This window comes from Bombus affinis, chromosome 13 (assembly GCF_024516045.1).
Source record: "Bombus affinis isolate iyBomAffi1 chromosome 13, iyBomAffi1.2, whole genome shotgun sequence".
Taxonomy (NCBI): Eukaryota; Metazoa; Arthropoda; class Insecta; order Hymenoptera; family Apidae; genus Bombus; species Bombus affinis.
The window spans coordinates 1,347,256-1,372,362 of NC_066356.1; the positions used below are offsets into that span (position 1 = coordinate 1,347,256).

Genomic DNA, 25,107 nt, shown 5'->3' on the forward strand with positions numbered 1-25,107 from the left:
GATTGAATGATTATAATTCTTATTTTTAGATTACTAATATTTTTACAAATTAATTAAGAACGATATTTAAATGCAAACCTGCCAATTAAACTAATTTTATTCTATTTGCAAAATTACTTTTATACCGGCTAATTGACACTAGAATATTAATATTACTTTCATTTTGCTTCTCGGCATTATGGAAATAAGCCAATGATTTATCGAACTAATCAATTGCACATTTAATATTCAGTGAATTTCGAAGAGCCCATTCGTTAGCTTGAAATTTCCTTCTGTTTAAGCTGAAAGTCTTGTAGGATGTTTCTCAGCGTTTTACATTAATGTACGAAGACACAGAATTACCTAGAGCATTGCCAAACAAAACTACCGGCACAGCAAAGCAATCAAAGTAATTGGCAATTTTCTCTGAAGTCGATCCTTTCGTCGGTATTTCATGGTCAGCGTCCTTCGTTTTCTCTCTTTTAAGGGCAGAAATCGTGTATTTAAACAGCAACTAATGGACCGTTTATTGACTGAAACACTTTTCGTTCGGTCGATCGTTGCACAAATTCGATTATCGTCCTTCTCCTCTTCATTATCAGCAATTTTCTTCCTTCTATACCGATTAATTCGATAAGTGTCTGTCAATACCTGAAAAAGCGTTTGTCGGCAACATGTTTACCAACGATAAACTAGTATAAATAAGTATAATATAATATAATATAGTATGATGGTATAATCGAATAACTGGAGGAGGAAAATTCTTCTTTTTTACAGAAATAAACAGAATGAACAGAGAAACTTTATACGTTTCGTCGATCGAGCCTTGTAATATTTCTTTCCCTTAATGTTAAGTGACGTGTCTTGATTAATCGGACTTCAGTTCAATTTTTAAAATTAGTAATTTTATTTCAAGCTCAACGACATCAAGTTTATTTTTCTCATGTAATTCCTTAACTGCTTGTCCAGTCTGCACCTTCTTACTTACTTTGTCTCTTAAAGTATCGGTGTAAGTAACGCCTCGATGCCCAGAATGTATCAGCCTCGAGTACTTACAGGGAGTAAAGTAATTGGCAATTTTCTCTTAAATCGCTGACCCATCCTCAAAGAACCGCTGTCCGCGGTTAAGTGAATAATATACCACTTACCGGTAAACTTGTCACATATTAAACCCTTTGAAACGGTGAAAAACGATAATTAGGTGGTTTCTTTATTCAATTAACTTCAAGGACAGCTCCTTTTACATGCTCCCGATACTTCCAATTATTTTACAAAATTATTTATGACGATAATAATCAATAGATTTCGACAGAAATTTCTGAAACAATGTTTCTACACAATTCTTATATATACTGATAATTAATAAACATTATTAAAAGTTTTACTACCGACATTCGTATTTCCTTAAAACAGCAACGAGGAAACTGCTGTTGTTTTTGATTTGTTGTGACTGAATCCGTTTACCTTTCTTCTCCATTCCTTTTTCTTCGTTAACCATTTCTTTCGCGTCGCTCTAGTTTTATCACCTGTGTATAGGACTGTGTAATTCGCAGTAATCCCCGCGTAATGCCCGATAACCTTAAGTATCGCAAAACGAATGAAACGTTACGCTTTGTATAAATAGACGCAATTATTCGTGGCTTTCTAAGAACACGTAAGCATTTCCTTCTTTCGCTACGTAAAGAAAAAAACTCGTTCGACTGGAAAATTACAATTACAGTTGTCTCGGTATAGAATGTTGTAAAAAAGAAGAAAGATATAGTTTTATTTCTACTATACACGTTTCTTGGAAAGACATGAAAGCTGCAACACCTATTAGTGTAAAAGATGCAAGCGATCGATTTAGTAAAAGCGTAGCAAGTTCCTCGAAAACCATTTCGAACAAATCAATATCCCTAGCAGCGCAGAAATGAACTCGCATCATTGAATCTATCGTTTAGTCGATTCGACACGGGTCAACTCCGATTTTTCCATCTCAATGAACTTACTAGATATTTAAGAACATCTGTTGCACGCTACAGTTCGTTTAATAGCTTGTGATAGAACATTAGTGATGAAAGACGTTTTATATCTATCGTTGAATTCTCATATTTTTTTGATTAAAATCTCTTCTTCCTCTTTAATCTTCTTTCCTTTGTTCTATTGATTTTAACGGTCTTTGCATTATTTTCTTTAAAACTGTCGTTCTACAATAGGAACAAAGTGAGGAAACTATACGCAATAAAAATGTATAGGCAATAACAGAGAATGAAATGTCAGTATACGTATGTGATCTATGAACAACTGAAATTGATTATCTTCGACGTCTTAAGAAATAATTGGGTGGAAGGAATCTTTCGCTAGTTCGTAGCGTAATACTCAAAAAGATACAAGCAGAATGCATTTAAAGTACCGAATTTTAAGTACAGAAAAGAAATGAATGTCGCGCGACGTTCGATTTGACTTGCAGCAGCACGGCGGTTTAGTCACGATTCGATCACCGTTGAAGTGTCATTCACTACACAGAAACGTGACTGGAACGTGAACACTATCGTACATCGACGGATTCAGGAAACACTAAATAGTGATTGAACTGTGACTTTGCTACGCGATTCAATCATTAATGCAAATTAAGCGTTATCGCAATGTAACGATCTTCAGAATCGTGACATACACGAATCTATCTGTTTGATGAACCTATAAATAATCTGTTGCGAGTGATTAACAACATTTCTTTATTATTTCGTTCGAATTCGTTTGATGTTTCATCATTTCAAACCTTGATCGTTATTCCATCGGTTTCTTGTTTCGATATAGCGAAACACGATCCCATTTTTCTCTTTGTTCATGATATTGGCGTAGTTTTTGAAAGTGTAAAAATGTTTCCGTCGATTGAAGTTTATTTTGTGCTTGAACTGTACATATAACAAACGAATATAGATATTGATTTCACTGAATTTTGTATCGTTTGTTGTTAACGAATATAGATACTTGGACAACCTTAGAATGGTTCTTTTTTTTTATTTGCTATTGTGAAACTATAGCAAACTATATACAAATTTCAAATTACGATAAATAATATAAATCTATTATAGATTTAGAAATGGTATACATATATTTTCTTCCATTAAAAATTCTTGAAAAAATTTCTGAACTAATCGTTTACTATGTTTTTGATTTCAGGGACTACTACTATGATAGGTGAGTGCGAATTGCATTGGAGATGCACAATTTCGCTGAATTACTGTTCGCATAGTTTTACAAATACGGTGGTGTGCGGTAGTCGGGTATGTAAAATCTTTCTGTTGTTTAATTCAAATACCTAAGAACGACTTTACGGATTACGCTATTAATCAAACCTAATCCAAAAACACGTATTCAACAAATCGAGTATACTTGCTCATAAATAAATTAAATTTATTTACAAGTGATTTTTCCATCGGCTAATCGTGCTGGCTATAGGTGGAAGATTAAGCCAAGCTGATGTTCTTGTATAGGAACAACATTGCCCATGTACATGAAGAGCTCGGTCACCGAGTGTACGCGCAATTTTGAAAAGCAGGCATATAATTTGCCGTCGATGCTGGAATTATAACTACCAGACCGTAAATCATAATTATTATCTCGGCCCGTTTCCCGAATGTTTTACTTCTGCCTCGCATACGCGATACGCAAGAGGAATATCAGCAACAATATTGAAGTTTATTAATTTATTTTTGCGTATCGTTTCGCGTTGATGCATGAACGCATTTATTACCTCCTGGCATCGATTAAACTCGCCAAAATTCGAATTTGGTTCTGTCACTTCGTTTCAAATTTTCGAAGGTGATAATCAATGTTTTTTTTATAATTCATTTATTCTTTTTCATTTTTATTCCTTTCTTTTAACAATTGTCATGCAAAAGAAACGCAACCTTTTAATTCATAGCGAATATTTTTGTACGAAAACGAGTTTGTTTCCACGATTCGCGTAGCAGATCATGGGTACCGTGATCAATATTCTTTCAAAATTAATTGGCACGCCGATTTAATTCGATCGCCAGCGAAAAATCCAGTTTGAAGGACGTTAACCCGTGAAATCCCGAATGACGAGAGAATTTTATTCATAGGTATAAATTAAAATATCTATGCCTGCCCCGTTTAATTCAGCCCGCATATGCGCATTCGTTTTCTTCTCCCTTCTTCTTTCTTTATTTCTTTTCTTCATAATTTTTTCTTTCTTGTAACAAGAAAAGGACAATACCAAAGGATTTAACCGTATAGTTGAGGAAGAAAATCTCATTCGAATGAACTCGGCAGAAAATTTAACTGCGATAAGATCTTGTATATAGTCGTCAAAGGATCTTTTCGATCTATCCACCTATTTAAAACCCTCTGCTGAAATTCTTAAAAGCGCTAAGAAGCATTACTTTCTAATGCCGAAATACTGCGACTTTCCTAAGACGTATATACTTCCTGTGCGAGTAAAAGCTATTTTCCCGATTCGCGAAACGTCTCGCCTAGCCAACGCAGTTTTTCAAGCCAAGACGAGAAACGTAACTCGATTAAATAAAACATCACAAAATCAAGACGCTGATGTTGCGTCAGAGTACGTGATGTAAAGGATTCTTCCAGCTAAACCTGGAATTTTCTGGCTACAGGATTTTTAATGCTTATCGTATATCGAAAGCGAGCTTCGCAACAAATCACGAATCCGCCTTCTTGTATAGGGGCAAACGAAGCGTGCAGAACTAATTAGTCGGCAAGCAAACATCGTCGACAACAGGATACATTAACACTTAATTACTCGCTGAGTAAACGCAATCATTCTTTTTTTTTCTCCCTCTCCACCGTCGAGGTATTTCTCCAATTAATCGCTTGCTCGGTCGCTCAAGGAGCGAACAAGGACCGGGCTTGATTGAATGGAGAGAAGTTAAAGAGGCAATGCACGTGCGATTATCAAAGCACGGTGTACGCTAACGTTATTATACTCACGTGACCGTAGATAATAATTATTAGAGTCCGACCACGGTGCTTGCTATGCCCTTCTGGTATATATTTCAAGTAACAACACGCAGAAAGTCGGCTGAAACGGCATTTTTGTCCTATTTGTTCGCAACCTAGCGTCCAATTGAATTTCTGTGTAATTTAGGATCCGCTTGTGACGTTCGCGCTAAGGCAGGTTAAGAAGGAAAACACATCGGAGAGTATTTATCGCGCGATAAATCCCGTGGTTCCTGGCCGTATCGATTTTATCGTTGGATAGTTGGACAAAAAATTTTTATGGCAAGCGGCGAATTAATTAAACGATAGCGAGAGATATTTACCGCCCTTTAATCTTATTTTTCCTAAAATATGCTTAGTTATACCTATATAAAATGCTTTGTAAGTTCTATATATATTCGGATCTGTTCCAAGCTTTCTTCTTTTTATTCTCTCGTTTCATTCTTCTGTCTTTACTTCTTTTATTCTAATCTTACAAAGAATCAATGGCAAGCTTCCAGTCTAGACAAACGAATAATTCTGCTCCGTTCACGCGTAATTTTCATCCAATAACGCAGCCACGATTCATCGCGTTCTTTCACCACGGTCGAATAGAGGGGAAAAAGAGATCGAGACAGATAGAGAAAAAGGGTGGAGGAGGAGGAGGAGAGAGAGAGCAGGGGCAAAGAGGTCGCGAGTCGAGCGGGAGAGGTTGGAAAACGGGCGCGGTGACCGCGCAACCGGCACCCCGGTCCTTTTGCTTTAATTGTTACGATTCAGAGACAGTTCGTGACCGGCCTGGAGAAAGAGCGACGCGGCCGCGCACGGGTGCAAAAGCGGAATACGACGCGCCGCGCCGGCCCGAATAAAAATCATAAGCTCAGGTGAGGCCGTTGCCGGGGCAGCCGCGTGGAACGGAATTATAACCGTGGGCTAGAGAAACATGCACGGTCCAGGCGCCCTTTTCTTTTAACCAAACCAACAACGATAAACCACGTGACGTTGCTTTTCGTTGCTTTATTAATTCTTCTGGCGCAACGGTGTATGAGCCCCGCGAGCTCTCGTTTCTTTTTGGATAGTCGAGAGAGCGGTGTTTTCGGACAGACTTTATATTCCATCCTTGCGCCCTGCTTTAAATATGCAACGTGCGCCGCCATAGAAAACACACGCCCGTGTAACGCACACGAGGCATCCCGAATCGCCACAAGCGACACGCAGTACAAGCCGCGGGCAACATTGTTCGTCGACTAAAAAGGAATTGATTGCTTTTGATATTTTTCCTTTCTGCCTTTTTTTTCGATCCTGCTTTTCGTTGTTGCATTTTGTTTCGTCCTCCCACTCCACCTATTTTTCCCAGTTCACTTTTGCACCCGGCTGTTTTTTCCTGGCCAACCGTGTATCTGCGGCCAATTTCCGGGCAACTTTTTCAGCAAAACTCGTTGCAGCGCGTTTTATATGAACTGCCACGGGTTTTCCCATCTGAATAACACACGAGTAAAACCAGCTCATCGGGATAGGAACACCTTGAAAATCTGCTTTCGATTAACTTTCTTGCTTGTCATCAATTCGATCCTGTTCTCCGTTCCGTCTTGCTACCGTTACCATCCGTGGTCGGGAAATTGTATTTGGAAATCACTTGAGTGTTTAGTTGCTCTTCCCGTTGTTCCAGTTTCTCCTGTAAGTTTCACGATTACAATCCTAGTTACATGGTTTTAATTGGTATTTTCTCATTGTTATTGGTTACGTCTTAGTTTACCCAAGGATGACGAAATTGACGAAAAATATGCAAAAAATAGAATTAGAATCATTTTTCTCGGAAAAGAGCTCATTAGGACATTACCTTTTATGAAAACGGGTTTAAATCAAATGAGCGACTGAACGAATAATATTGCCAAATACGTTCGAATTTGCTCAGTGTATAACTCACGGTGCTTTTCAAATCCCGAGCGAAATTGCCGTATTTCGACTTGGTAAAATTAAGCGTTCACAAGTGCGCCACTCACAAAGCCGACCTTTCCATATGTATTAGTGCGTACAAAAATGGTCATTTCAGTTTAAAACTACTATGGAGGATCTGCGCGGCGGTAAAAGTTCTGGCTGAAAGCAACGTTAAAAGCGCTATTAAAAACAGTGTAGGAATTTCTGACCAATTTAATGATTACAGATTGAGAGGAATCGTGATCCGATCGTAAAGTTCAAAGCCGTATGTATAAATTTTGTGCACATTTTATTTTCGTCGATCGTTATAAAAGGAAAACGGTACCTGCATATACAGAGAGGAATAAAAAAAGGACGAACCAATATTCAAAGCGACTTGTTTTATTTATTAAACCATTCCCATGTAATCGAGCTACCGAGCTAGGTTGTTTCTTTTCAACAATAAAGTTCGTTCTTTGCAAACGCATATTGTTGAAGTTATATTCATGAAAGTCGTACGTTGAATTTATTGTTAGCAGTTCGCAACCAATTGCAATCGTTGAGTTATACGAGTAAAAGCCTGTAGAAGAGTTCTTTAATATTATTAAACAGCCAGCAAAACTTTTTACAAACTAACACAGGCATAATAAAATTGATCATCGATAAATTTCTATGAATAATTAGTATATTTATTGATTAGCGTATTTAGAAAAAAAACGGGACACAATGATAGAATTTTAGTAACCGTTAAGATGTTTTTATCCGTATCCTTTAAACTTCTACGTCTTAAGGACTAAAACCCAAAGCATCTTAACTTGAGAACAAAAGCATCATAAAAAGCAAGATCTTTACTATTTGCAGGCTAGACTATTATTAATTTTTAATTATCATATTAGTTTATTTATCATATTAGTTTATTTATATTATACTATCATATTAGTTTATTTATTATTGTATTTATTATACATAGTTCTCGTCTGTTAGAATGGACTTCCAGAAATACATTTTTCTCTTATTTCCTATGTTTACCTCTCACTCTCCAAGCCTTCTTCTTTCATCCTTCTCTCTTTACGCTTTCATTCGCCCCCTATACATATAACACTTATCATTCTCCTTTAATCCTTCTGGTATCATGTTTAATTTGTATCAAAGGCATTTATTGTTCAGTGTCATCACATTGCTTGATTAACTGTACATCTTTGGGATTATATATATTGGTTTGTGCAAACTTGAACAATGTATTCAATTCCATTAAATAATTTTTATTTATCATTATTTATCGTTTATGGAAGCTAACTGCAGATATGTTCGATCTCGTTTTAAAATATTGCCGATATGTAGTAGTTTTATAATGGAATTAAGAGCCTACGTTTCTGCTTTGCGATTCAAACCGTTTTACAGAAAACTATTATATCGAGAAATTATGTGCTGAGAATGGCGCTGAATATTCGAATGGGAAATTATCGCCATGCGTTTCGCTTTGCCCTTCTTTTAGTCGAATTTTTCTGGTTATTCCATTGCAGGCAAAGATAAAGCGTTGTTTATGGTTGCGAAATTCCTTACCTCCTCTGTATTGCTTTGTGTCGAATTCTTTATCTTAAAAGAGGTTGTTATAATCCTTTGAACAGATTGAATTCACGCCAAAGTGAACTTACTGATCATTAACTCTAGATGAAAAGAAAATAACTTTCCCATGGAATACCTCTGTCTTACAATTACCCAAAAATAGAAACTTCTACTAACAGGAAAAAATCGCAATTAAAAGAAATAAAATAAAATTTATAAAAATATCATTTACCATTTTCTTGATCTATCGAACGCAACAATTAGAGCGGAATAAAAAAATAATAGGATAATTGGATAAGAAGAAGGAATTCCGCATTACGTTTTAATAGCTGCCTTCGTGTCACGGTTGATACAGGAAACCAGTGTCGTTCTCGCATCGATTAAATTTGACGTTTCTGGCAGGTAACACTTAATTTGACACAGGTCAGATAGACATCTGAAATCCGTGCACTTAATGTATGTCGATGGGAATCAAGCTTATAGGCCAGGGTGCTGTTAGGTGTCACGATGCATCGTGTCCAGTTAAGCCTTCTAGTCACAAAGCGATGTCTTGAGGGACGAATGTCCCTAATTAACCTGACACCCTTCGGCGTATGTGTGCACACCCTAACGCAGCCAGTCGTTACACCGTTATACCTATAGCCAATTCAATTTGTAATTAATCTTCCGGGTTCGAGGTAGAGAAAATTCACAAGAGGGCCATTTACTTAATTGAACGTCGTTAATACGCGATAGAGATCTTAGATGCACACTTGCCCTAATGTCGTTTCATATTTCGTACTCTGATTTATCTCCTCCTTTCCCATTTACCCTTTTGGGAGGGTTCCATCTCGAAGAACTAGTGTCTTTCGAGATATTCATATCTTGCTAAAAACATATCATATATGCGTAACTTTGATGTCTCTTTATGGATAGGTATTTAATAAGAATAATGTGATATATGATTTTATTTCATTCATTTTATTACGGTTCTATTAACAAATCCATGTTCATTCGTGAATTATATAACAACGATTTTCTGTTATGTAGCGGAACAAAAATAGCTGTTAAGTTTAATTAGAAAATAGTTGAAACGTATTTGCAGAAATTAAGTTTGCATACGTCTAATAAAATTCCTTAAAATTCTAGTAGTATTCAGATCCTAGCGTTCCGGTAAAATTAGTTTTCTTTCTCATTCCAGAGGACGTACATGTAAATTAGTATACATAGGTGCGAACATGGCATTTAAAGAAATTGTGAAAATTGTGTTTTAATCTAACCATAAATTTCTTATAACCGTCATATGGGTTTCTATATCTATTTCCATTATCTTTACATCGTAGATATCAACTCGATTTTATTCTCGTCGTATCGATTCGTTTTTATTAGTGGAAATTTTTAAGTCCATTATGACAATAATTATGGATTACATAATTAAATTACTGACGATATCGTACACCGTAAAGAGCGAAATTGCGGACAATAAGCTTGTGATATAAATCTCTGTGTTGCACGAGTACGAAATAGAGGTTAATCGTAGCTGTGAAACGATACCCGGAGGAATGAATATTCCTGATTAACTCGATATCCTTTCTTGCGTATACACCAGGGTATTACACCTACATTATATCCAATTTGTAGTAAAATTGCAGGTCATACATGAAACGTTGTTAACAAAATTCCCCGTCATATTTAATTACCACGTTTAACGTTATCGATGATCCTTACGATTTTCCCATAAATTAATATCTCATCTTACGTCCTTTTTAACCAAGCTATCCTTTATTTCAACATTAACCATCCCTTAACAAAATGAGACGTTTAAAAAAATATTGGTACAACTGACAAAAATCTTTGACTTAAAAGAACTGTGGTTGCCTGTACCACGAAAATGAACCTGTACCACTTTTCCACAAAATTTGTCGAATAAAATATTTTCAGAGCGGTTTGTGCTTTAAAAGATTAAAGGGGCAATGAATTTTTGCCAACAAAACCGCAAATCTAGAAGCATTCATTGAAAGGACACAGACGAAAATTACGAAATTGGTTAGAGATTAACACCGTTACGAAACGTGAAATTCGCAGGGCACAGTCAGGGCAGTACTAATTCGTGAAAAGTTGGTTAAGCTTTTCCATCCTCTTTCTCGGGGGTTGCGATACGTAATTAGAAAGGACGAACTCTCGCCTCTGGTCCACGCCTCTTTCGCCTCCACCCGCAACACCGGGGATTGTCTTGCAGTAATTTGCATTGGTTTAACAGCCAGTTTCAAACTACTTGGTGTTACGTTGCACGCCTATCGTCTAATTTGTAGCGACCAGCGTACATACATACAAGCTGCCTAACAAAAAAGCTCGTCGTTCTTCGACGACAACTCGGTTTCTTTGTCGCGCTGAGCCTTTAGACGTGGAATTTCGACCCTTTAACAGGATGCACATTCACGATACTAATTATCATACAGTTGTGCAATTTTTGTTAATTAACAATTCTGTGAGCTATATAATTCCGTAGAATTGAAAATATGTTATTAATTTTTGCGTTTGATGCAAGTTTTATTTTATTAGATATTTCGTCGCTCTAGTTCCTAAATGTTCTATCTCCACTAATTTGTAAACTCAGAAAACTGAGTTTAAAGTTCATGAAGTTTAATGTTGTTGTGTGTAGTTAGGATTTAAAGAAATGAATATTTGTTACTTTCTAAGTAGAAACACGAATTTGTATTTTTCATAACAATGAAACATATGTGAATTGGTTAATTAAATTTTTTTGAAAAATGGAGTGGAAAAATGGAGGACAGTTAAGAACTAGGACAACGATTCGTAGAAGGTAATATTTAAGGATGGATAAACTACAGTTGAATTACAATCATGCAATATTATGTAAGCATATGTGAATACTTAAGATCGGTTTAGTAATACAGTATCGTTTATAGCGTGTGCTTAAATAAAAGGAAAAATGTCAATGATTGACCTTTCTGCAGTTATCCATTACAGTTTCAGAAATAATAGCTTATTTTTAGATACGAGTGAGATGTGAGAGGAAGGAGGCTCGTCAGAAATGTCATAATATATTTAGTATGTATAAAACATTCATTAGATATATGTCTAGAATCGTTATGAATTATTTTATTAGGATTGAGAATAATCAAAGAGATAGAAATCTTTTCTAGCTTTCTAGTGCATCATCTTTGCTTTCATTGGTGTAAAGAAAATATATATTTTGTTTAGTTTATTTGAAAGCGTAATTTTAACAATATTATCTGAATGATATATACCAGAAGAGACGAAAATTTCTTGAGTAAAACACAATAATATGATGAAATGGTGAATGGAATTTACAATTTATACGATACTCGTAACTTATCCTTTGATCTAGAAGAAGGCTAAGGGATAAAAATCCTTTCGCAGGCGACACGTAATTTGATTTTCGTTGACGTCGAACAAAGAAAATCTCCGCTCTTGAGGAAATAAATTTCGATTCCGTGTGAAGTTGGTATTCAAATATAGTACATATTACGTTCTAATAACATTTAACACATAACTTTATTAAATGTTTGATTCTTTATCCTTCTCCGTTTCGCTTCTTTTGTAGTTTTTCTAAAATTCTAACAAAAATTTTGCAAGATCGGCCCGCACACGTGGATAGGTAATCCAAGGATTTGCTGGCAAGCCTACTCAAGTAATCAAATAAGAAATCTCGATTCTGAAAAAGAGATATAAGAAGGAAGGAAAGAGTAGCTGCGAGATTCCACGATAATTCCTTCCATCGTTTCGCGGTGAAACTTCCTGAGCACTCTTTAATTGCTCGTAGAAATCCGAGGCAGGCCCAAAACTATCATACGCTGGTGAAAAGTTTTCTCGTGAAAGGAAATGAGATGGGAAAAGGGAGCATACATAATGCTCGCGGCAATTTCCCCTGATTCTTTGCCCAGCACGTGGAATCTTAGCAAATTCCCGAAAATTCTATTCTATTCTTTTTTATTAATTAGCATATATATGCGCAAATGCATATTTAATGTACCACTAACGTTACGATAAATACTCATGAAACTTTGATAATTTGAACATTATGCAAGATAAGCTGTCGCCGTGATAAGAATGTTTTTTTATAAAATGATATATAAAGAGGAAAAGAAATTTTTTCCTTTTATCGTGCATGTTCGAATGTTTATTTCTACATATTAGAAAGTATAAACAGGAAACATGCTATAGGTTTACTGATATCGATTTAGTAATTTTATTAGATCCACTGTCACGTGAATGTCAGGTAGCGAAATCAAATCTTTATGAGGACTTCGAAAGATAATCCTTCTCACTAACCAAAGGTTTCTCATTCGATATTTAGAACTGACGTATGTAGGTTACGATTGAAATAAGGATCAATGGTATAACGTCATCGTACTTCTATCTTCTTAACCTGATCAGACAGAGATCTTTTTAAATGAACCATGTATTATTGCGACAAAATAACATCCTATTTATATTAAGTATATATATGTAAAAGTGTACTCGTAAGTACAAACATTCTCTTCAAATAGTCTTTGTTATCGTGCCGTAGTTATAGCGAATGTCCTTTTTGATGATAATATACGATTTACTTGCAGACAAACAGAACAATGAAATTTCCGTAACTCCGAGCAACTTGTTCATCTTTGTTATGCAAATTCTGTTGCTTCTGAAAGGTTGTAGCATTAAAAAAAATGGTGCTAAAAGAGCAGCTTTAATACACGTAACTAATACGCCCCTTGCAGTGCACCTTAAACTCTCGTGAAGTAAAAATTATGACCATCTTTTACAGTGGAGAAGAAAACAAAGGACCATGAATATAAATAGGTATTTCGACGTAATGAACATAAGAAATTCAAGGAAGTATAATTTTGAATCATACACATTATTTTTCAGCCAACATTTGGAATATAAGATCAAGGTTCTGTCCTTTTAATTCCTTTCTTATTTTTGTTTTATTTTTAACAGACTCATAAGGCTAGAAAAAGCAAAAAATATGGTATACAAGTGAAAAAAGGAAACATTAAAATGAACTGGACTGACAGAAGTTACGAATGGCCCTGTTACCGGATAGAATTATGACATCGGTTATGAGAAACGCAATAATTGCGGGAAAACGCCGCTGAAAGCTCCGACAGAAATATTATTTATAGGCATGGGGGTGCGTTCTGGACCACGAACCGTCCAAGTGGTAATATTTGTGATAGTAAAATATATAGGCGGCAGGTTTTGTCGCATACACATTGTAGCAGTTTCTCTACTGTCATGGTACGGGAAGAAAGCAAAATAAAACAAAAAGATTGTATCCCTGGGACAACGATAAAGCGATCTAGTTGACGCAGTTGCACGAAAAGAGGATTATAAATAATGAAACTTTCGTATGTTTTAGTTCATCGATTTTAGATTTGTATTAACGAATTCGTTTTTAATGAACATTTAATCTATTAAATTAAACTTAAACGTGTGCCTCGAAACTTTCAATTTAAATAAAATTATTATACATATGAATGTTCAAAGAAATTTTTTACTTTCGCTATCTGAAAAAATATTTTTCATTGATGATACATAGTTATTATATTTTTGGATGTCAGAAAGAAGTGTTTTAATATTATCTTAAAGATGTAAAATCCTTTGCGACAAAATGTTTTAAATATTGTTTTTAGAAGCAAAGATTACAATTTCTTTATAATCACAAAGCGGAGAAAGAAAAGTAAAAGGTCCTAGAACTCCATATAATTTTTAAAATTCTACTTTCTATTTGTAAAACATTTTATTTGGTAATTTGAGTAAAATGTAAGTGAGTATGGACTGGAATCGATTCTTTGTTCAACCCGAGCCTGGACACGTATGTGTAGAGATTGAACAACGTGAACGGAACTTGAATTTGTCGGATAAATACTAACCCAAACCCTCTAATACCGGATTTCATTAAAATTCATTCAGCCGAGCAAGCTGTCACACGTGCAGGTTAAGCGTCGCGGGTGGAACACTAATAGGCTTATAATATTACGATAAAGGATACCTGAAAATTGATATGAAATTGAAAAAAACCTGTTAAAAATACGAAATTACAAATATTTTATAAAATAACTTACGCTCTTATAACTCACGTTATATTTGTTCTAGAATTTAATTTAATTTTGTTTAAGTATAAGCGTAAGGATAAATTTAAACGTGGAGATAATTAAATTTCCATCATATCTCATATAAAGTATAATTAAATAGCTTAGTTTATAAATCGTTTAATCTTTCTATGTGAAAGTAATTATGTTAAAAAAGAATCGGCGTGAAACAATGAATGATTTTTCTTTTTTTCAATTTCATCGAAACACAATAGGAAAGTTTTTTAAAAGAATTTACATTCAACTACGAGTCCTTTTACCACGTTCGATATATTCCAGTCTTAAATGGTCATAAAGCGTCCATTAAGGCACCTTTTAACAAACCTTTTTAATCTTTGCTAGCTGGCGGCGGAAGTTGCTCAAATTGCTCGAAATAAAGTTGACAGGGGTAGCTTGCGTTCTATTTCAGAAATTCTGACAATGACTCATTGTTGGTGGCGATATAACTCGAAACGTCGCAGCCAGGTTCCTGCTGATCCTGAAAGTATATGGCTAGAGAGAAAAAATAGGAGGGACGGAAACCCCTTGCTTACACGGCTTCGTAATGTTTCGTGTGATTCGTCGAGAGGAAATAATCGCCACTGCTATCCACGGATTTACCCTCCATTTATCTTTTCTTAATATGAATTCCTTCCTCATTCTATCGATTAATGCATCAATCAATTAGTATACGTCTACATTAGTAAAGTCGTCGATAACAATATCGCTATGTGAAAAAAATTTTGATAATTTAACAGTTTAGTAAGATCTTTTTTATAAAACGAAGCCTTATTTCTAGACAACGACCTGTTTTTACGCTATTTCAAAAGCTTCAGAAGCTTGTCTATTATTCATAAGTTTATCTTGGGTATGATGTACAAGCTAAGTCGAGTGGACTCGAGAAAAGCGGAGGATAATAGAAAATGTTATGATTCAAATTAGCTTTTTATCTTATCTAGCTAGTTAGCTTCTCGTCTTATTTCAAACGATGATACCGTATCCTACATTTTTAGAAAGCTTCTGCAATTTTATTTCACAACGTCGCGGAAATGTCACAAACAGACTAAATGCGCACCTGAAAGTGCAGGAAACGAGAGTAACAAAAAGAGTGAAAAGCCCCGGAGAAGGGAAAACGACATTCCCTGGTGATTTGTGGAAAACAAATAATTGTCAGGGATGCCAATCACAGACCTCGTTGGTCGAATCTCCTTGGCCGCACAAGAAGGTTGCTGTCTAAGGGTTACTTCTTGATGAAAATCTGTCGATTTATTCCATCGCCCCTTGTCCCACGGCTGTCTCGCGCCGGGCTTATATTTAAACGAATAGAGGTTTATCTCGAAGCTTCGGTTTTTTTCCTCATCCGCCATGGGAAAAGATTCCTGATCCCAGTAAAAGGACGATGCCCGGGTAAAATTTAAATTGAATCGTTCGTTCTCTGTTAAATTAAACGCGATTCCGAAAGGTACACGACTTGTTGAAAATTAGATCGAAAATATAACGTGCAACTTTCCGGTTGACTTTTACCTCATGCTCCGCGGTAAAATGATGAACTCTGGTAAATGTAATCGAGAAAGATTCTTTTGAAATTCTTATATCTTGGAACGTGCGTCAAGATCGTGAAAGATGTACTTAATCGAATTACTTAGCCGTAATAACCTTATCTAAATTTTAACAGATCGCAGCTTGTATCTAACGTTTCGTTGAAAAGTAGACATCGTTCTCGTCTCTTATCGAAGCATATCACAGCCTGCGTCGACGCCGAAAATTTGATTCGTTAGTTAAAAGTACTCGTGGACAACCTTTAAGCGGCAGAGGAAGCACCGAGTAAAGTTCCGTCACGGATGTGTTTATCACCGGTTATATTACCGCGCTACCAGCCGAGGTCTTTAGAGAAGACGGCGCGTAATCATCGAACTTCCGAAACTAAGGGACGATCGTTACTCCTCTCCGCAGGGATGCGACGCGCAACGAAACAGTAACGGCCTGTTGTTCCATCCTATTCCGTCTGCGCCTCTCCTTATCAGTCGTCGTAGACATTAGAAAGGAGAAAGGAAGAAATAAGGGGCCACTTCAAAAGGCGGTCGCGACTCGACAAAGGACGACTTTTGCGGTCGCCAATAATTGGACGGTGGCTTGAAAAAAAATTAAAATAGTCGAGACGACGGGAAGTGCCGGTGTAGATGATACTGCCTCCCTGTTGCACGCCCGCCCTTAACGTAGCCCTTCCGCTCCGCCGTTCACTCCTCTACGTCCTCCTCGTCTATCTCTCTCATTCTCTCCCTCCCTCTCTCTCTCTTTCTCTCTCTACGCCTCTCTTTCGCGCCAGTTTCGCGCTTATTATCCGAAAGTTTCAAAGTGAAACAGAGTGAAACTCTGTCGGCGTGGAGAACTTTTAACAACGCCACGAAGGCACGAATTCGTGGATGTCTCTTGTGTCACGCTATTGCCAAGGGGGATGGAACACGATGGAGGAGGAAAAAGGGTACTGGGCACGGATCTACGGAAGATTTTAACGGAGAAAGGAACGTATGTCAGGGAAGAAAATGACGCGAGGAGAACGAAAAATAATGACTGGTAAAACGTATGGAAATGGGAACAGAGAAATCAGGGGGATGATTTAATATGGCGGACAGTTTGAGTAATAAGAGGGATCGAGTAAACGGATGGTCGGTCTCGGTACGAAATTTAAGGAACTGTCTGTCAGGTTTCGCAATCTTCTATCGTCACTGGTTGCATGGAAATTACTGTTAGTTTCATGATTACGTATGGCTTTTTGGAATGTCACATGGAAATTGTTATTCACTGCACGATATAAATATTGAAAGAACGGTATTTGATGTAATATATATCGTAAAAATATTTTACAGCTTCCTAGCTCGATATTGTTTTATAAATTAAAAGAGTGGGAAATAAATTCAATACGCGATATTTTATACGAAACAGTGGGCCACGCTTTAGGCAGTTGTGCACGGACCGATGAAATAAAAATTTATAGCGGCACAAAGAAACGGGAAAAGGGAATCGTGGAAATCTGCAAACTCTTGTACATGAAGTTAAATAAATGAAAAGAGCAAAAGGGGGCCGTTGCTGTGGAAAGGAAAGGAATGAAAACTATACGCTGGCAACTTCGCGGCAAACAAAGAACAACGACAAAAGCGGGTGGCGAACAAAAGAATGCCGGAGTTAATAATAACGTCATTAGTTAAGCGGAAAGTTTTTTAATCAGCATTTCAAACCAAGATAACGGGAAGAAGATACTTCCGAAATGCGTGACAATGAAAAACAATTCTCGCCAATTAAATTATTTTATTGTTCTAACTAAACGTTATCAAAAGATTCTCTAGTCCTCAAAAACGAATTCCGTTCTGGTACGACGACAAAACGGAATAAAATGGCGAGACGTAAACAAGCAGATGGGACGAAGACGCGTTAAACAGGAAAGAAGGAGCCCTGCAACCGTTTCTCAAGAAACAAAAAAAGAAAAACGAACTAAGGAAACGAGAAAAGGGAAGGTGAAACTAGAAAAAAAAGATGGGAAAGAATCAGAAGGAGAGAGGAGACTAGACAAGGTTGAAAAAGACTAGAGAAGGAGGGAGCAAAGAAGAGGAAGTTTTATTTCAACGAAGGTTTCGCGAGGCGAAAGCAGCAAGGACAGACAGAGGAAATACATAGCCGGATAAATACGACGGCGAGGGGTTGCGATTCCTCTTTTCTGCTCCCCTTGTTTCCACCCTGACTTTCTTCCTTTCTTTCTTTCTTTTTCTCTTTCTCCCTTCTCCCTCTCTTTTTCTCTCCCTCCTTCCCTCTCTCTATACCTCTTTCCACTTGGCTCAAAGCGGCGAAAACTCCGTACAAGCACTGTTCTCCGTTTCTGAAGTGGCTTGTCGCACGGCGACAATGTCGCATCGATTTTATCAAAAGTCTAAACACATCCGATTAAATTCAGTTAGGTGGACGTGCAGACGGACGCGTTTTGAATCGTTATCGAAGGTGTCAGTAGTTGTGTATGTGTTTATCGGAATGTATATAGTCAACGGTTGTGAGCAACCTGGAAGTAGATGGAATTTCGGCAAATTAGCGTCTCGAAGACAGGTTCGCCCAGCGTTTTATTAGAAATTCGACGCAAGCCGTTCGCTCGAGCCTTTTAATCGAAACTACACCGACGTCCAAGAGAGGGAAACCCAGGCAACTCGCGTGCAAACACGTTCCGCCGTGCTGTTGCGTCTAAATGAGTTGATTAAATGTACAATTTGTACGTTCTTCTGGAAACCCGTTCTCAAACCTTTCGTGCACGGTGCTCCTCGTAAAAATGAAAGGACGCACGATTTAGGCGAGCTATAAACCGTTGTAATTGAATATTTCTAACCTTGGCTTGTGATATTGCAGCAGGGACAAAATTATTTTTAGACAAATGAAACTCATTTCTAACTTGTCCTTTATTTAAAATTTGTACATAAATATTACAATATTTGAAATATATTAAGTGTACATTTCAAGGTATGGCTCTCTTCGTGTCCTCTGTATTACTTAATATATCATCTCTGAAATCTTCCGAGTTTCTATTTTCTCTATCCCTTCTAGGATATTTTCGCGCTCCAAATCACCAGCAAAAGTTTCTAAATCTTCTACCTTTCCCCTCTTCTTCGATTTTTATTCCCTAATACCTCGGTGACATCGTCGATTTCTTTTCGTTTCACCTGAATTCTCTTTTCATTAGTCATATAAGATACCAAAGATTTCATTTATAAGAATTTCGTTTAAATGTATCGTTTCTTATAACATGATTGAGAAACTACGCCGGCCTTACCATTTACTAAAATACGTGTACTGCAAATATTATCGTATAAACCAACTCGTCCAAAACCGTCGCAAAACGAGTCGTCTGCCGACACCACCGGGGCCGCCGTTAAATATTCACGCAATGGCGTTGCCTTCGAAACAATTATTCATCGTTCCCAGCAACGGAATATCTTGTGACACTCAGTATCCAAATTTATTTTCAGTTACTATGCGTCGACTGCTTTTCCACCCCGTTTGGCACCACCATTGAAAAGACCACGTCTGATGCCACCGGCTCGATCGCAACATCCCAAACAACAGAAACAGCAACCAGCTGCGAACACGACCACCGTTCCGGATTTGAACCAATTGAAAGTCTACAGTAAGTATCACCGTTCCACATTCTGACATATAGACGAAACAGTAATCAAAGTTGGAAACGGAGAAAAAGAAAGGAAAAACAAGAAATGTTTTGACTAGAAACAGGTTGGAGTTGGAGCATCTCGAGCATGTTATGGTTTGAGGAGTAGTCGTTCGAAACCACGCGAAAGTACAGTTTGTTAATTCGTTCGTAAGTTGGTCGTGCGTTTCCCGTATTAGGCAACAGCTTAGCGTGAGAGAAGCGTGTCGTCGACACTTGTCTCTGCGCGGTACGTACTTTAATTACGCGGAAATTACGAATAAGCTCGCGTGAAAATGATCGGTTAAGTATAGTGAACGGAAAAAAATGGTAGAGTACGGTGGAGAACGTTATTATTCGTCATGAAGCGAGATAGTGATGTTGGAAAATGAGCTTCCATTTACGTTTTTATTTAAAAAATTTCGAATTATTGGTCGTAAGCATGAAGAGAGGAAGTTTTCTTAATTGAATAATTATATACACAGCTAATGTTCCGCAAGTTATTTATTCCATAGGGATGAAAATTTCATTATATTCGCGTGCACTTCCTTCCGATGAAAGTTATTTTAATAAATGTTAAACGGCTAGGATTTTAATCAGGTTTGTTCTGTGAATTTTATATAGTACCTGGTTATTCGTGATATTTAATGCTCTTTAATAAATAGCTCTTATTTCAACATAAAATATTGATACTACTTCCACGCTTAAGTGCAGTTTACAGTAACTCATATAAAAATTTAGTACAGCAACTATCTTTTAAATTAAAAATATACCACTTCTGATTTTGACGCTTCTGACTCTCGGACGTTAAGCTATGTACGATGTGATATTTGAAAAATGTTACCACTCCATTATTCATTCCGTTATTCTGGATAATAGGACTTCTTCGGGAAAATTATATTCCAAATCTAATTCAAGTTTCAAACGTGCTTAGCGAGTTTTACTTTTACGTCAGTAATCGCATCAACTATCCACAATTTTACTGCCAAACAGCAAAGGAAGAAAGGAATTGCATTCCATTATCTCTCTTAATGAAACGAACAGAAAAGATATATTTTCATATTTCCTTTCAAAAAGTTAAATTAATCCAACTTCAAAGTGATTGCGAACAATTATTCCAGAAACAAGATTCGTCTGAATATACCATTCTCGCGGAATCGATGTACAAAAAAAAAAAAGAAAGGGGCGAATTAAAGTGCAATTAAACTAAAATGAAATCAAGGGAAATCAGTTTGTGATTTCTATGTTACAGGCAATCCGGATATCCTGATCTGTGGCAACTGTAGAGAGATGTTTACAGACCTAGGCGAGTTGCTCGAGCACAAGCGGAATTACTGCAAACTACGGTTCACATGTAAATGTCACACCTTCAATGGAACAGCCCCAAGTACGTACCTACTCGAAAGAAAAGTTTGCCCGGCGAACCTTCCGCTTCCTCTGTACTCTGTAGAACGAAAACGTTCGCGTCTGTTAGTGCCTTACCAAACGGGATTGTACGAATTCCACAGCTACGTTTCCGCCTTCAAGAAATTTTTCAATAAAGATCCAGCTTTCATCGAAATTCGAGGGCAAGTTTCGAAATACTTATCCTCGTCCCGTTGCCACCTCTTTTCTCTCTGTTATCCTTATCGCACTTCGAATGGCGCGGTTGTAAAAATGAAATTCGAACCGGATCCTGAGAGCGGTTCCTCTTTCCTTGTGTCTCTCCGATTTTCTTCTCGCGAGCAGAATTGTACTTTGGCATTTTACCGAGGAAAACGCAGCTGCGTCGGTACAATGGTCCATGATTTGTTTAGGATGGAGGAATTGGAACGGGAAAGCCTAGGAAGTATTGTTGCTGTTCGTAAAATTTGCCTACGGATGCTGTTGCAAGATGCTTCCCTCCATTTGACGTATCGTCGCTCTAGTTTTTAACTGTTCTATCTGCATTGGTTTGTAAACTGAAAAAACTGAGTTTAGAATTTACCGAGTTTAGTATTGTTGTTTAATAGTAAACTTAATATTTATTTAATATTATTATGACTTAAAAGGACTGAATTGTTGCTTTCTAAATGAAATTTTCATCGTATTATTAGGAATTCGTGTTCTTTATACGAATACGACATATGTGGAGCGGTTAATTACATATTTTTTTTTTTTTTTTTTTTTTTTTTGGAAAATGAAGTTAGGATTAGGGCGGAAATATTAACTCTTTGCAATCTAGTAATAAGGATAAGGTTAAAATAAACATATAAAAACTTTTAATAAATTTTCAGTAAAATCCTATAGTAATTTTAGTACAGATTCTCTTACAATTACAAGTGCCAAATTAATTTGTATGTTGTATTCAAATTTCAAAGAAATTGATCCGAATTCAGGCTAATATTTACTCAGATAATAAAACCACAGATTGTTAGTAACTATCGTGGCTTTGGCAAACAGAATATATTTAAGTTATTACCAAACACGCGCACACACACGCACACACAATGCATTTATGTTTATGTTCCAAGGAGATTCTACAACAGCTCTGCTCTGCGTTCTCTGCAAGGTATCATTCCCTTCAGCATGGGAATTGATGGTTCACGCTCAGGCAGCTCACATGATCAACATTTACGAGCTGGGAACTCGACCCCAGAGTCCCAGATCTGCTCCCAGCCCTCCGCAAAGTCCAAACCAACATCAGAAGGAATCATCACCGTCACCGCAAGATTTTCAAGTGAGTTTCCGACATATTGCAAAGATATTGTTTCATCAAGAACAGAACAAACGTGTTCGTTCTATTTCATTTCGTTCTGTCAAAAAAAAAAGTTGCACTTAACGACTTGGAAATATAACAATATATATGAAAATTGAGATAAATTTAGTTTCCTTGCATCCGATACAATAAATATTGGACATATTATATATTGTCAAAATAAAAATGCCCAAAGGCAAAGCAATTGCGAAATTGCGAAATGCACTAGTAAAAATTTCCTCTTCGTTTTCAATAACGAGAATAATAACAAAAAAAACGCATCATTCGACAGCGATATTTGAAGAACAGCAATGAAAACTAAAACTTGCAAAACTATTAACTAATATTTTATATGTAACGTGGAAATTAAATTCCCTAACGGAAAAGTAATTTCGTTCTGATGGATTTTCCGTTCCGTTATTTTTGTTGCATCCTGAAATGTGAAGTAGCGAACGATGACTGCGCAATCTTATCAGAATGAGCAGGCTTGGATGAGAAGGAACTGAAAAGAAAATACGACACCGACTATTCACGTAGCTTTAATTCTGGAAGTATTTCTGACCTAGTTACCATCATAATCGCGAACGTCCATCCCGCCAGCTGAATTTTCATTCTTTATTCCTGAAATTGCGGGAATTCCATATTAATCCCTAGCTTTTTCTCTATTTTAATACTTAAAGTTAAAAATCGTGCGAGGATTTATGGATCCGCTTCGAAAGTCTCACTGTAAATACGATATTGGAAGGAACAATTGAAAGGAGTTTCTCGCTTTCCCGAAAGGAATTCATTTAGTGTTGCTCAATCGACTGAACGCGAAGAAAAATGATGGTAGGAATAATGGATTTTGTTCGATTGAAAATTTCTGCCGGATTCGATAAAAGAAGCTTTCGAAATAAAAATAAAATCTCTATTGCAATTGCCAGCATTTCCTGTCGAAATTAACCACAATATCTTTTTGCTGATATTTCAAAGACGTTGCATCGATTTGTGTTAACAAGAGGAAAAAGACGCGATATCGCTGGTGAAATTCCTACGAGCTATGTAAAACCAGAACTCAAATACGTCCAACAGGAAGCAATAATAACAGTGGCAGTCAATTTAAAGAATATAAGTTCTCTGCTGAAAAGGAAGGAAACGCGGCAAATCGTAATATCGTCAGGAGGCAAGCTCTCAGTGCTTAAGACAAGGCTATGAACGGACGGAATGAAACTCTGTAACAAAAGAACGAAATCCTGTCGCTGTAGGGAACAACGAACGACTTGGAAAAATATTACTTCATCATATGTTTCTCTGTCGATATGTCAACTCCAGAGCACGGACGAAGTATACGGATCGAGCTATCAGGCAATTGGAACTTTTGTTTCGGATTTCAGCGCTCGAGAGCCTCCTTATTATTTTCACTCTTGCTATCGTCGCTCTTATTAATTGTATCGAGCGTGTGATTTTCTACTTTCTTGGCAATAGGAAAACTTTTGTTCTCGTTATTACTTAAAATTGTTTTATTTCTTCCACTTTTTTTCTTTAGTGTGATATATACTTTTCGAAGGATTTAAAGAATTTTCGAATGATTATTCTGTTCAGGGTAACTATTCAAAAATGATTTTCCCAGAATTGTTAAAATAGTTGAAGATAATTGATGTGCAAGTATGTACGAATAATTGCGAATAATTATTAATATAGTAACAATCGGAGCGCTTTAACGCTACGTGCTAGAAACGTCTGTTAGTGTGATCCCGCTCCCTAATTATTCGACATTTCTGTGGTGTAGTATAATTTTTTCGTTTAATCACGCAGTCAATGTCAATCGAGATCAATCTCTTTAATATCGTCAAAGACATTAAAATAGAGCGCTCTGAATTTACCCAGCGCATTAAATTAATATATACTAATTCTTATAATAAAAATAATCATTAAAAGGATTAATTATGTACATATATAATAATTTTCTAGTACATGTAGTAAACAATACTCTATTAATAATAGATGCATGCGATATAATAATAAATATAATATATAGCAGATAAGAGAGGATTAAATAAAAAACTTACAAAGTAGAATAGATGCGCTTTGGTCAGCCAACCGGATAAAGGTATGTAGATCCTATCACTAGTATAGTAGTATAACACGCATCAAGCAAGGGCTATCGCCTGTCGTTTTACTATCTCAGCACGAAAGAAGAATGAAGCAGGTCGAGCTAGAGCACTCAATTGATCGCATATTTCCGATTCTAAGGATATTTTTAAATATAATATCTTTTGTGTAATTTTGTTCGCGTATTATTTCGTACATATATGTATCTTTATCTCAACTATTTTCGCTTTGTATTCTTTCCTTTGACGTTTGAAAAAGATATCTAGAATGATATAAAAAGTCGTTTCGTTTTATAATGATTGTAACAGGAAACCAAAGCATCGGATTGCGAAGAACGCGCAGAGGAAGAAGATCTGGATGGACACGAATTATTGCCGTCCCCTGACAGCGGCAAGTCAACGGACAATGAAGCAGCTTTATCACCGATTAAGATACGATCTGATGTAAATGGACTGGACCATGAAGAATGTGACGAGCTGATTCACGTTGAAAATACCACACAAGCTTGTATCATGCATGCCCTCAGCATTGTAAGTGCTGCTCAATCTTTCTCCTCCTTAAATTTTATTTAATTCATTTGGATCACACAGATGTGCGTTTCCTTAACTATAATAAATATCAATTCATTGAATTTT

At 36.6% G+C, this 25,107-nt stretch overlaps 1 protein-coding gene across 3 annotated transcripts in view; it reads left to right on the forward strand.

The window, feature by feature from the left end:
- The window catches only part of LOC126923003 (uncharacterized), a 248,788-nt gene that overhangs the window by 216,980 nt on the left and 6,701 nt on the right, over positions 1–25,107 (forward strand). For all 3 annotated transcript variants that reach the window (XM_050735985.1, XM_050735983.1, XM_050735984.1), the window contains 5 exons: positions 3,142–3,159; positions 19,490–19,647; positions 20,918–21,052; positions 22,158–22,363; positions 24,781–25,002. In XM_050735985.1, the coding sequence (XP_050591942.1) occupies positions 3,142–3,159; positions 19,490–19,647; positions 20,918–21,052; positions 22,158–22,363; positions 24,781–25,002 (739 nt within the window). The remainder of the gene's footprint in view (positions 1–3,141; positions 3,160–19,489; positions 19,648–20,917; positions 21,053–22,157; positions 22,364–24,780; positions 25,003–25,107) is intronic.